The sequence below is a fragment of the Trachypithecus francoisi genome, unplaced genomic scaffold (genome assembly GCF_009764315.1).
Source record: "Trachypithecus francoisi isolate TF-2019V2 unplaced genomic scaffold, Tfra_2.0 Lachesis_group5, whole genome shotgun sequence".
Classification (NCBI taxonomy): domain Eukaryota; kingdom Metazoa; phylum Chordata; class Mammalia; order Primates; family Cercopithecidae; genus Trachypithecus; species Trachypithecus francoisi.
The window spans coordinates 74,918,143-74,931,992 of NW_022681470.1; the positions used below are offsets into that span (position 1 = coordinate 74,918,143).

General features: G+C 38.0%; 1 protein-coding gene across 1 annotated transcript in view; it reads left to right on the forward strand.

Annotated features, from left to right (window-relative positions):
• The window catches only part of SPATA17 (spermatogenesis associated 17), a 229,289-nt gene that overhangs the window by 158,326 nt on the left and 57,113 nt on the right, over nt 1-13,850 (forward strand). Inside the window, exon 9 of the mRNA XM_033195162.1 lies at nt 8,795-8,927. Within this exon, the coding sequence (XP_033051053.1) occupies nt 8,795-8,927 (133 nt within the window). The remainder of the gene's footprint in view (nt 1-8,794; nt 8,928-13,850) is intronic.

A 13,850-nucleotide genomic window follows, 5' to 3' on the forward strand; every position in this document is an offset into this window, starting at 1 on the left:
CTTTTTTCTTTCTTTCTTTCTTTCTTTCTTTCTTTCTTTCTTCTTTCTTTCTTATTTCTTTTTCTTTCTTTCTTTCCCTTCCTTCCTCCCTCCCTCCCTCCCTCCCTCCCTCCCTTCCTTCCTTCCTTCCTTCCTTTCTCTTTCTTCTTTCTTTCTTTCTTTCTTTCTTTCTTTCTTTCTTTCAGATGGAGTCTGACTCTGTTGCCCAGGCTGGAGTACAGTAGTATGATCTCGGCTCACTGCAGCCTCCACCTCCCAGGTTCAAATGCTTCTCCTGCCTTAGCCTCTTGAGTAGATGGCACATGCCATCACACCTGGCTATTTTTTATATTTTTAGTAGAGATGGGGTTTTGCCATGTTGTCCAGGCTGGTCTTGAACACCTGACCTCAAGTGATCCACCAGCCTCAGCCTCCCAAAGTGCTGGGATTGCAGGCGTGAGCCACAGCACCTGGCCTAAATGTACTATTTTCTATATTATAATAATGGTTAAAATATTAGAGTTAAGATTAACTTTTGAGCAGGTGTACTTTTATAACAAACATTTGCTGTTTGTTGATTCATTTATTAGATTAAATCAATGTCATTTATCCATATTTCCTCTTTACATTCTTTCATCAACTCTGTCCCAACTTTTAAATGTAGGTGTCTTTGCTTGTCAAATCAAGTTTTGTAGACCAGAGTACAGATTATCTTCCCTTAGTAAGTCTAGAGTGGAATTTTTCTATTCTTTTTTTCTTCATCCCAATTTAAATGACTGTTCTGTTTTGAACATTACTAAGCCCTTACTCCTTGCCCCTTCTTTGGCAAGTATTTTAGATAGACCTTTTAAGCAGACATTCTGGGATGACCCCTACCAGTCTGTCCTGTATCCCTATTTAGGAGTTCCTGTCCTTCCAGTGTTGTTAATGATTGGCATGAGGAGGCTGCTCATAGAGTAGCATCTTTATTCATGACGCTTGTGATCTTTTGAGAATGTGCTAAAATTTTGGTATAAGAACAAAAAAAATTGACATAATGCTTACTTTGTGTAATTTAAAAGATAAAACTACTGATTTTCTCAGAGATTCTTTGTCATTTATTACCCCAGTAGTGCATGCTAAAGAAATAATAGCATCTTACAGTCACTCGTATTAGAAGTAAACTACTACTTGAATGTACGAAGTTCAATTACTCAAATATTGCAACAATAAAATTCATAAGACCTTTATTTGCTATTGTGTTATCTCATTATATTTTCTTGTCTATAAAGGATAGGAGGTTTTGAAACTTGAAAAGTAAATAATTTTATACCTACTTTGAGAATAAGAAAAAGTATGTGTTTCTCTTTTCCCACCTGAAAAAGTGAATGTGTCAATAGTCACTTACCGTTTAAGAGTCCTGTACTTATTTTATAATTCATAAATACGAAATCTCTTCCAATAGAAGGTGGAAAATGTCAGACTTCTCTGGGCATCAAAGGATCATAAGGCATGTAATTTAGCAACAGAGTTTAGAGAGAGGAATGTGATAATGGGCGACCACCTTGATCCTCCATCTTTATTAGCCTTTGTAATGCTGTGGTCAAGTCAGCGTCTCAAGGAGAGAGCCAGTGTAGCACCTCAACGATGGTTACAGTGTGTGACAGAAGTAGCTGCAACTGGGCTAATATTCTCAGTTGCATGGAGATGTAACATCCCTCATAGAGATGTTAAGTAAGACAAAATGAAACTGCTGAAACTTGACCTGTACTGATAGGAGACAATATAAGCACCCTGGCAACAGCATTCTATTTTCCAGGCAACTTGGCTACGTTCTTATAAGAGCCCACATATGTTTTCCAATCTTGCACCTCTGAGCATCTATTCATATGGATCCCTTACTTGCATCCCCATCCTCGATTCCCATTTCCATCTAATGGAATCTGACCCATTGTTAAAGCCCAGGTTAGATAGTGCCCTCCGTGCTCTCCGTTCTTACATGCTTCTTTTATTGCCTTTATCCCAAAAGCTTCACTCCCATCCTACCTGCAACTCCCACTTTATACTGTTGTAGTTGTCTTTTTCCCTCATGAGATTTTAAGAGTCTTTGGGCATCTGCTTATTCACCTTTTTATACTCATAGTGTCTAGTACAATGTATTGAACATAGTAGTTAATAAGACATATCTGGTGGATTGAATTAACTATGAATCAAGTCACGAAGAGTTTATTATATACTTAATATTTTCTTACCTAATACAGATCCAGAACTGCAGGACTGTCTCTAGGAGAAGTCTAAGACTCCCTTTGCCTCCCCTTTCCCAACCCCCACCACCACCCCATTCTGACTGTCTCCATTCAGCTCAAGGAAGAGCAGGGCTGCTGTGATCTGTCCTACAAGGTACAGTGGTTCCAGTGGTGGGATTCCCTGTCTTTAGATTGTCTTTTGACCTCTCAGGAGATTTAAGTAGTAAAATGTCACCCTGGATTTGCTCCCTATGGGAAGAATCCTTACCCATCTCTCCCTTTCCTTTTACTTGCCAGTAAGGAAACAGTAAGGCTATTCTCCCTGGAGAGATAACTGTGCTATCTGTAAGCTCACCTCTGATTTTTGTTAGCTGTTGAGATGCTGAGGGCAGGTCCAGGAGCAGTCCTCACATTAGAAATTGTTGGATTGGCCAAGCGCGGTTTGCTCATGCCTGTAATCCCAATACTTTGGGAGGCCAGGGCAGGAAGATTGCTTGAGCCCAGGACCTTGAGACCAGCCTGGGCAACATAGAGAGACCGTATCTCTATTTTTAATATTTTTTAGATAAACAAATAGACAAAGTGGAGGATTATACAAGCTCTGCTATAAATTTTTAGAGAAACTCTTCTAGTTTGCTATTTCTCCTACCTCTATTCTAGATGAAAGGACTATTTGTACGCTATTGTATAGCTGATTGGAGAATGTATTACAGTCTGGAATCAAATTACTGACTTGTAATATCCTGTTTTATGTTTAATACATAGTTTGCACTGAGAGCTCTTCAACTGAGAGGGGGCTGATCTCGGATGTTTGGTGTCTGAGACTTACCTGTTCCATAGCCATTTGTTGATATCTATAAATCTCTATCACTATGTCTATTTTGAAATAATTTACCTAAGGCAGAATCCACTGAAGACTGTGTAACAATCCTGTTGGACAGTCATAATTCATGCATATGTAAAAATAAAGAAAAATGGCTTACCGTTTATATCAGTCTGTAATATATTATTATCGATGGACTGTCTTTTGTGTGTGTGTTTGTGTGTGTATGAGACGGAGTTTCTTGTCACCCAGGCGAGAGTGCAGCGGGGCAGTCTCAGCTCACTGCAACCTCTGCCTCCTGGGTTCAAGTAATTCTCCCTGCCTCAGCCTCCCGAGTAGCTGGGATTACAAGTACCTGCCATCATGCCTGGCTAATTTTTGTATTTTTAGTAGAGATGGGGTTTTGCTATGTTGGCCACGCTGGTCTTGAACTTCTGACCTCATCGCCTTGGTCTCCCAAAGTTGTGGGATTACAGCTCTGAGCCACCACGCCCAGCCTCCCTGGATTGTTTTCACACACAATCTTATCTCCACTAAGGCTGTTCATGATCTACTTTGTTGCCTTCACAAGAATCAAATTTTCTAACTATGTTGAATGCTTTTCAGTTTCTTCAGCATTCCGTTTTATGCTCTAACTCACCTACATATATTTGCATATGTTGTTTTTCCCACCTTAAATAGCTTCACCAGATTCTTAACTTGAACTCTGCTAGCCTTTCAACACTCAGTTCTGGCATACATGGTCTGGGAAGATAATTTTTCCATGCCCCACCCTCCATTTCCCTGCCAGTAATTCCCCATACCCTCACACACACACGTGTTTATTCAAACGCAAATCTTCCTCTTTGCATTAATTGACTCTTGTCCATACATCCATCACAAAACTTACCACATTCTACTTGTGTTTATTGTCCCATTTCATACCGCTACTAGAAGGTGAATTCCTTTCAGGTATACTGCATCTTCCATCATTAAACCACCGTATTTTTCTTTTCTTCTTTTTTTAAATTTTTTTGAGACAAGGTTTCACTGTCACCCAGGCTGGAGTGCAGTGGCACAATCTCGGCTTACTGCAGCCTCAACCTCCAGGCTCAAGCAATCCTCCTGCCTTAGCCTCCCAAGTAGCTGGGACTATAAGTGCACAACACCACGCCTGGCTAATTTTTAAGTATTTTTATTAAAGAAGAGTTCTCACTTTGTTGCCCAGGCTGATGTTGATCTCCTGGCCTCAAGCGATCCTCCCACCTTGGCTTCCCAAAGTGCTGGGATTATAGGCGTGAGCCACCCTGACCAGCCCTGTATTTTTCTTTCTTTTTTTTTTTTTTTTTGAGACGGAGTCTCGCTCTGTCGCCCAGGCTGGAGTGCAGTGGCCGGATCTCAGCTCACTGCAAGCTCCGCCTCCCGGGTTTACGCCATTCTCTCGCCTCAGCCTCCCGAGTAGCTGGGACTACAGGCGCCCGCCATCTCGCCCGGCTAATTTTTTGTATTTTTTTTAGTAGAGACGGGGTTTCACCGTGTTAGCCAGGATGGTCTCGATCTCCTGACCTCGTGATCCGCCCGTCTCGGCCTCCCAAAGTGCTGGGATTACAGAGCCCTGTATTTTTCAAAGTGCCTAGTACATAAATTTATTTCATTTAAAAGTTGGTCCATGAGGCAGGGCGCGGTGACTCACAACTGTAATCCCAGCACTTTGGGAGGCCGAGGCGGGCTGATCACGAGGTCAAAAGATCGAGACCATCCTGGCCAACATGGTGACACCTCGTCTCTACTAAAAATACAAAAATTAGCTGGGCATGGTGATGTGTGCCTGTAATCCCAGCTACGCGGGAGGCTGAGGCAGGAGAATCGCTTGAACCCGGTATGCAGAGGTTGCCTTGAGCCGAGATTGCACCACTGCACTCTAGCCTGGCAACAGAACGTGACTCTGTCTCAAAAAAAAAGTTCAGTGAATCCCAGCACTTTGGGAGGCCGAGACGGGCGGATCACGAGGTCAGGAGATCGAGACCATCCTGGCTAACCCGGTGAAACCCCGTCTCTACTAAAAAATACAAAAAACTAGCCGGGCGAGGTTGGCGGGCGCCTATAGTCCCAGCTACTCGGAAGGCTGAGGCAGGAGAATGACGTGAACCCGGGAGGCGAAGCTTGCAGTGACCCGAGATCCAGCCACTGCACTCCAGCCCGGGCAACAGAGCGAGACTCCGTCTCAAAAAAAGAAGAAAAAAAGTGTTCAATGAATAAATATTTAGATAATAGAGAAATCAGTGTTAGTTGGAGTGGTAGATTAGGCACCTGGGACAGCTGGATGTTAAAGGGGATTTTGAAAGAGGAGTAGTGCATGGATCAGCATTTCAGGAGGAAGAGCATAACAAAGGCATAGAGGTAGGGTGGGAGAAGAAAGGCAAATGACATCAAGAGAACAGCAGGTAGGGAGTGGTTGAATAGCCTGAAGAGATGAAGTGCATTAGAAAAAGCCTGAAAGCTAGATTGGAGAATGTAGACTTGATTTAATAGGCAAGAGAGGTTCATAATTTGAAGATTTCAATTATCTGACAGTGAAATAAATGCACTGATAGAAAACCTAGAGTTATGTGTAACAATAGTAGGACTTTAAGAAAAGGTGAAAAATTAAAGAGAGTTATAAGGCAGAAAAACAATAAATGTAATTTGTTAGTGTCCTTATTTGGAAAATACACATATGTATATAATAATAAAATAATATTACATGTACTCAGTGTACAAAGACTATATTTACAATGGACCTATTTTCCTGAAAGCTAATTAGCTATTTTTAATTTTTGCTTCCTGAGACCTCTACCAATTCTTCCGTAACTGCCCAGACATTCAAGTTGTTACTTGTTTGTATATACCACTATATCTCTACATTGCTTTCAAGAATTTTTGCCAGGTCTATGTCTTTGATAAGATTGTAAAAAAAATCAGGTAAATACATGTATTACTTTTCTTTAACATGAAGTTTAGTTGATTGAAAAGTACTCACTCTAAGCATAAGCACAACTGAATACATGTTAAAAACTGGTAAAAGAACATAGTTTTAAAGTAATTGATTTATACGTAAAATTTTATTATAAACCAAAGTGACTTTTCAATGTTAGTAGCTATTTATACTTTATAGAGCAAATCTGATTTGAGAATTGAATATTTTTCCTAATTTGAAGATAAATGTTATTTAAAGATTATAAAATATCTAAATATTTTTTAATATACATACAGGCACATATATATGTACAATTAAGAATATGCATATGTGTTACTTTCATGAAACATGATGGCTAAATGAAAGTAGAGTTAATTCATGAGCAGGGAAGTACCCAGTCTTCCAGCCTTGTTTCAGCCATCCATTCCCTTGAGAAGGCAAATTTTGTTCAGACACAAAAGAAAAATGTACTATTAAAATGCAATTCAGAAGTGATAAAAACTGGAAGTGCAGCAGTCGGCTCACAGCACCTCCTTTGTATACTCAGGGACATTGGGGCCACATTAATTTTTTTGTGTGTGATGTCCATCCCATGTGCAAATTAGCACTGGAAGGACCATAATCTATCTTATATGAGAGCTCTTTTCCCAAGTGCATATGTAATACATGCTTCTGTAACTTTGTATAATTCAAAGTTCTATATTCTGTTTATTTTTTATTTTAAATAGTGTTAGAAAATACTTTCTTTGGAAAATATTAAGAATTTTAAAATAAATATTAAAACGAAATTGCAGAGAAGTGTTAAAATTGATGAAAGAATGCACTTTTTCTGTTTATTAAATGACAAAAATAATAATTTTCAGTTGAATTTAGATTTTTGAAAACACCTTTCTTTATCTTAACTAAATGAGATCATCTATATGAAAATGTTGGCATATAGTAATGGCTCAATAAATATATGTTGAACCTCAACTTTTTTTAAAGTCTGAATTTCAGAATATTTTTCTCAGGAGAATATTTTATTTTGCTATATATAGTTTCTATTTCCCAGAGCTTCCACTTTTCTCTAAATGTTTGTTTTATTTAAAAGCCTTCCAAATTTTATTTCATTAATACCGTGTCTCCTTTGATTATATGTGTTAAAAATTTCTGAATTTATTCCTTTTTGCTGCATCATGATATCTGTTTCCTCTAGCTTATTCCTTATGTTTGGATTTGTGTCCTTCTTCCACACTGATTATTTTCCCACTGGTAAACCATTCTTAAGTTTATATTAAAAGGGAAAATGTAAAAATTAGATTAGAAACTCTAAGGGTGTAAAAGAGTGGCTTTTTGATAGATTTTATTATATTCTGATACACCCTTTTAATTAAAACATCCCCAAATTGTTGATATTTGAACTCGTTTCTCTAAGAACTGTCACGTCTTTTCAGAAGATGCAATCAGTCTTCTGAAGGATATAAGTTCAAGCTGCCAGTGCACTTAAGAGACGAGCGAGGAAAGAGTTCAATGGCCAGTCTTTGGATTAAAATCTACATATTCCATTTGGTGCCTCCCCTTAGCCTTCCTCAGTACATGCTTTCCTTGAGACTAGAGCTTTTTGGTGTAAATTTTTTCTGAGAATAGGCTTTTATGGATACATGGACTGGGACATGGACCTGAGGATTTCATTACTCCTTACATAAGCTTTCAGCTGTTTTCAGCTTCATTCCTTCTCTCACTTTCTGGAATAATTGTAGATTTATTTCCCGAGCCTTTCCCTGGTTCTACAGGACAAATTGCCCTGTTGCTCTTTGACATCTCATTCTTCTGGCACCTAGATTTCAGTTTTCTTAACTCTTTTGTGTCATTTTTGAATTTTCTATCTTCCTTCCACCTGCTAAAAATTAATTGGTGTTTTCAATTGCTCTTTCTTATTTTCTGTCCTATTTATTCTTATAGGTTTATAACTTTTAAAAAAATTTATTTACTCTTATTTCGGTGTGTTTTGGTGAGGGATCTGGGTTACACTGAAAGCATATCACAATCTTAGATGTTCTGTGAGAGTTGATATGAGTTTTAAAAGTTTGGTCTTTTCTGTTGATCATAAAAATATCTAAAGTAATGATGATGATGATGATGATGATGATGATAATGGTTGCTGCAACAGATTCCTTCAATTTTTACATCTGCTTTTAGCACCGACATTATTTATTGGACACAATCTTTTCAGCCTCCATGTTAAATACCTTACATGAATTAAGTTGTTCATTCATTGTAATAACCCTATATGGAAGTCAAGCCTCATTCAGATAACTTGCATAGGGTAATACAGCTAGCAAAGCAAAGCTAAGGTGTGATTACAGGTCTGACTGACTTGAAGGCCCTATTTTTTGTAACTGCTACTGCTACCAATAATGCCACCATTATTCAAGTGACTTAAAATTGAAGAAAGCCTACTTCAATGAGAATTGACTGTACTGACTGTCCTTTTGATTTAGGGATACTATTTTAAAATTAAGAACATTTTCATTCATATGATGAATTTTGAGTTTTTTGGCATAATTGATTCATAAATATATTATTTAGCATTATCTCTATATAAAATACTTGAGACTCACAAAAATTCTGTGAAGAACATTTTAGTATCTCCATTTGCAGAGTAGAAAATAAAGATTAATAGAAGTAATTAACACAGGTAATCAATGGCAGAGGTTGAAATGAAATCTAAGTATTCTGATTCTAAATCATGTATTATTTTCACTGTACTGTAGTACTTCTCCAAAGTCTTATTTTAAAAACCAAGTGTCTCTAAAAATCAAGTTAAGAATATCTCCTAAATATTTCTTTCAGGTTTTTGCCATTTTCTTCATACCATAAAAATGAAAAGTACATCCCATCAATGCATTTATCAAGCAAGTATTGTCCTATTTCTCACAAAGAACAATTCCGAAGTGAAAATCCTAAGAAATGGATCTGTGACAAGGTGAGTTAACAAAACATTTTTAAAAAGTTATTCCTTTTTAAAATCTAGAAATAGACATTAATTAGAGCAAGTATAAATATTCTTATTACAATTAAGACCTTTATGGTAACAAAATTATTTATAGACAGCTCTTTTAGGTAAAGATGGTGCTGCTGACCTATGTAAGATTTTTTTTTTCAGTATTGTATTCTTAAGTTTTATGACTTAGCTATAACTTAGCTGCCCTAGGATCAAAGGCATGGATCACTGGCATTGGCATATGACCAGGGTGAGGACTTGAGTATGAGGTCACAGAATGGAGTTAAGCTAACTCTCGGGCATGGAGATCAGGGCTTGTTTGCTCTCTCTCAATCTATGTATGTATGTTTATAGCTAGCTAAATAAAGAAGGGGGGAAAGAAGACATACATTATATAAAACATGATATATAACATACATTTGACATGCATATATGTATATGTGCAACTCCTGAGTGTCATATGCACTTTCATAACAGGTACAGCACGTATATGTGGCACTTGTGTGATATATTAGTCTGTACTCAGGCTGCCACAACAAAGTACCATAGACTATGTAGCTTCAACCACAGACATTTATTTTCTTACAATTCTGGAGGCTGGAAGTCTGAGATAACTGCCAACATAGTTTCTGGTGAGGCCTTTCTTCCTGGCTTGTAGGCAGCTACCATCTCCCTGTTTGCTCATATAACCTCTTCTTTCTGGGCAGAGAGAGAGCAGGTTCTCCTGTGTCTCTCCCTGTAAGGGCACTAATCCCAAGAGACCAGGACCCTCCCTTCATGACCTTATTTAACCTCAATCACCTCCTTACAGGTTCTTTTTCTAAAACAGTCACATTACAGGTTAGAGATTCAACATATGAATTCTAGGGAAACAGAATTCATTTCATAGCCTTCCATTCCTGGCCCCCAAAACTCATGCACTCTTGAATGCAAATACATTCCTTCCATCTTAAAAACCACAAGAATCTTAATACATTTAGTACCCGCTCTAAACTCTAAAGTCATATCTAAATCATAGGAACATGACAAGGATGCCCACTCCTTTTTTTTTTTTTTTTTTTTTTTGAGATAAAGTCTGGCTCTGTCACTCAGGCTGGAGTGCAATGGCACAATCTTGGCTCACTACAACTTCTGCCCCCCGGATTCAAGCAATTCTCCTACCTCAGCCTCCCAAGTAGCTGGAACTACAGGCACATGCCACCACGCCTGGCTAATTTTTTTGTATTTTTAGTAAAGAAGGGGTTTCACCATGTTAGCCATGATGGTCTCCTTCCCCTGACCTTGTGATCTACCGGCCTCATCCTCCCAAAGTTCTGGGATTACAGGCATGAGCCACTGCACCCGGCCTCAAGGATGCCCAGTCTTACAACTACTATTCAGTATAGTACTGGAAGTCCTAGCCAGAGCAATTAGGCAAGAGAAAGAAAGACAAGGCATCCACACTGGAAAGGAAGATGTAAAATTGTCTGTTTGCAGATGACATGATCTTAAATATTAAAAACCCTAAAGACTCCACACCAAAACTATTAGAACTAATAAACAAATGCAATAAGGTTTCAGGATACAAAATTAACATACAAATATTAGTAGCATTTTCATACACTAACAACGAACTGTCCCAAAAAGAAATCAAGATAATAATCCCATATAGGAATGAATTTAACTAAGGAAGTAAAAGATCTGTACATTGAAAACTATAAAATCCTGATGACATAAATTAAAGAAGACACAAATAAATGGAAAGGTGTTCTGTGTTCATGGACTGGAAGAATTTAATATTGTTAAAATGTCCATCTAAACAAAGTGATCTATTGAGTCAATCCAATCCCTGTCAAAATCCCAATGTCATTTTTCACAGAAACAGAAAAAATAATCCTTGACTAGGCAGGGTGGCTCATGCCTGTAATCCTAGCACTTTGGGAGGCCAAGGTGGGCAGATCACTTGAGATCAGGAGTTCGAGACCAACATGGCCAACATGGTGAAACCCTGCCTCTACTAATAATACAAAATGTAGCCAGGTGTGGTGGTGCCCACCTGTAGTCCCAGCTACTTGGGAGGCTGAGGCAGGAGAATCGCTTGAAACTTGGAGTGCCACTGCACTCCAGCCTGGGTGAAAAAGTAAGACTCTGTCTCAAAAGAGAAAAAGCAAAGAAGAAGAAGAAAAGGAAAAACAATCCTAAAATTCCTGAACCACAGAAGACCCTGAACAGCCAAAGCAGTCTTGAGCAAAAAGACTAAAGATGGAAGCATCACACTACCTGATTTCAAATTATATTACAAAGTCATAGCAATCAATACAACGTGGTCCTGGGATAAAAAATAGACACATCAAATGATGGAATAGGATACAGAACCCAGAAATAAATGCACACATTTATGCCCAATTGATCTTTGACAAAGGTGCCAAATACACACAATGGGGACAGGATGGTCTCTTCAACAAACGGTGATGAGAAAGCTGTATATCCACATGCAGAAGAATGAAAGTGGATCCTTATCTCACACTACATGCAAATATCAACTAAAACTAGATTAAGACCTGAAACTGTAAAACTACTAGAAGGAAATATAGGAAAAAACCTTCTTGACATTGGTCTAAGCAATTATTTTTTGGATATGACCCCAAAAGTATAGGCAACAAAAGCAAAAGTAGACAAATAGAATTGTCTCAAACCAAAAAGCTTTGCACAGCAAAGGAAATGATCAACAGCATAAGGAGACAAACTATGAAACAGGAAAAAATATTTGCAAAGCATACATTTGATAGCGTTAATATCTGAAATATATAAGGAACACATACAGCTCAATAGCAAGAAAACAAATAACCTCTTTTAAAAATGGGCAAAAGACTGGAATAGACATTTCTCAAAAGAAGACATACAAATGGCCAACAAGTATATGAGAAGATGCTCAACATCACTAATCATCAGGGAAATGCAAACAGAAACCACAATGAGATATAACTTTACACATGTTAGAATGGCTGTTACCAAAAAGACAAAAGATGACCTACTGGCAAGGATGTGGAGAAAATGGAATGCTTGTACACTATTGGTGGGAATACAGATTAGTACAGCCATTATGGAAAATGGTGGTTCTTCAAAAAATTAAAAGTAGAACTACTGTACAATCCAGCAATCCTGTTCCCGGGTATAGATTCAAAGGAATTGAAATCAGTATATTGAAGAGATATCTGCAGCCCCATGTTTACTGCAGCATTTTCAAAATCGCCAAGATATGGAATCAAATTATTCATTGAAGGATAAATGGATAAAGAAAATGTGCTAGATATACACATTGGAATACTATTCAGCTTTTAAAAAGAAAGACACTATGTCATTTGTGATAACATGGATGAACCTGGAGGACCTTACACTAAATGAAATGTTAGGCACAGAAAGACAAATACTGCATGATCTCATTTATATGTGAAATCTGAAAAAAATCAAACTCAGAAGTACAGAGTGGAATTGTGGTTACTAGGGACTTGAGGCAGGAGGTAGGGGTGAGAAATGAGAAGGAGACGTTTATCAGAAGGTACAAAGTTTCAATTAGGATGAATAGTTCTGGAGATCTATTATACAGCATGGTGACTAAAATTAATAATGTATTGTATACTTGAAAATGACTCAGAGCATAGATCTTAAATGTTCTTATCACAAAATAGAAATAACTGTGCTAAATGTTATGCATATGTTAATTAGCATGATTGTGGTAATCATTTCACAATGCATATATATATCAGAACATCATGTTGTACACTGTAAAAATATTAGAATGGCTATTAACAAAAAGACAAAAGGTAACATGTATTGGCAAGGATATGCTGTGTTCATGAACTGGAAGAATTTAATATTGTTAAAATGTCCATACAACCGAAGTAATCTGTTGAGTCACTGCAGGTGTATTTAATTTGTTAGAATGTCTATTCTAACAAATTAGAATGGTATTTAATTTGTCAATTATACCTCAGTAAAGCTGTGGGAAAACAAACAAAGAACTACCAAGAAATACCATATAATCAGATACGGGTGAAACTTGCCTCATCCTGAGGTAAACTTCCTCTCTAGCTGTGAACCTGTGAAACCAGTCAAGTTATGTGCTTCCAAAATGCAATAATAAGACATGCAAAGGGGACATATTTCTATGCCAAAAGGGAAAAATTGGAAGAAAGGAATGGATGATGTGTCTCAGAGAAGTGTAAAACCTAACAAGGCAAATTCTATTTGATGTTAAGACTTGAAAATAATACTTTTTGGTACAATATTTTGCTCTCCAGTTCCTCTGGGATGGCAGGGTCACCCTGATGACTCTGTGGGTGACGCAGGGTCTCTCTGCAAGGGCCCTGCCCACAAGGCTCCCTGTAAAGGTGGGTCCTGCCCTAGAGGCACTGAACAGGGTCATCCTGCCCCATGGAATCTGGGGAGGTGGCCCCACTCTTTGAAACTTAGAAGGAAACAGTCCTGCTCCCTGGGCCTCTTGTAGGAGTAGCAGCCCCAATGATCTCTGAATCCCCTTAGGGGTCATTCTTCCCTTTGCTTGAATAGTGGTCCAGTCCTTGTAGAATCCAAGAAGTCCCACAATCTGCTTTAATTCTTTTCTGCTTTCTCTGCACCATTTACTTCAAACTCTTGGTGTCTTAGCTGGTATAATCTCATCTCTATTCCTGGTTTCTGTCAATAGAGCTGATGAAGTCCTTGAGTCCCAATATCTCTTTATCTGTTTATTAGTCAAGAATTTTTTTCTAGGCACTGGAAATATAAGATATTGTTTCTGCTATGTTATGTGTTTCCTTAGCAATGTGTTCCTACTCTAGCTCAAAACCCAGCACTCACAGACTGTTGTATGACATCGTTTAAACTTAATCACCTTCTTAAAAGCTCTGTCTCCAATATATAGTCACA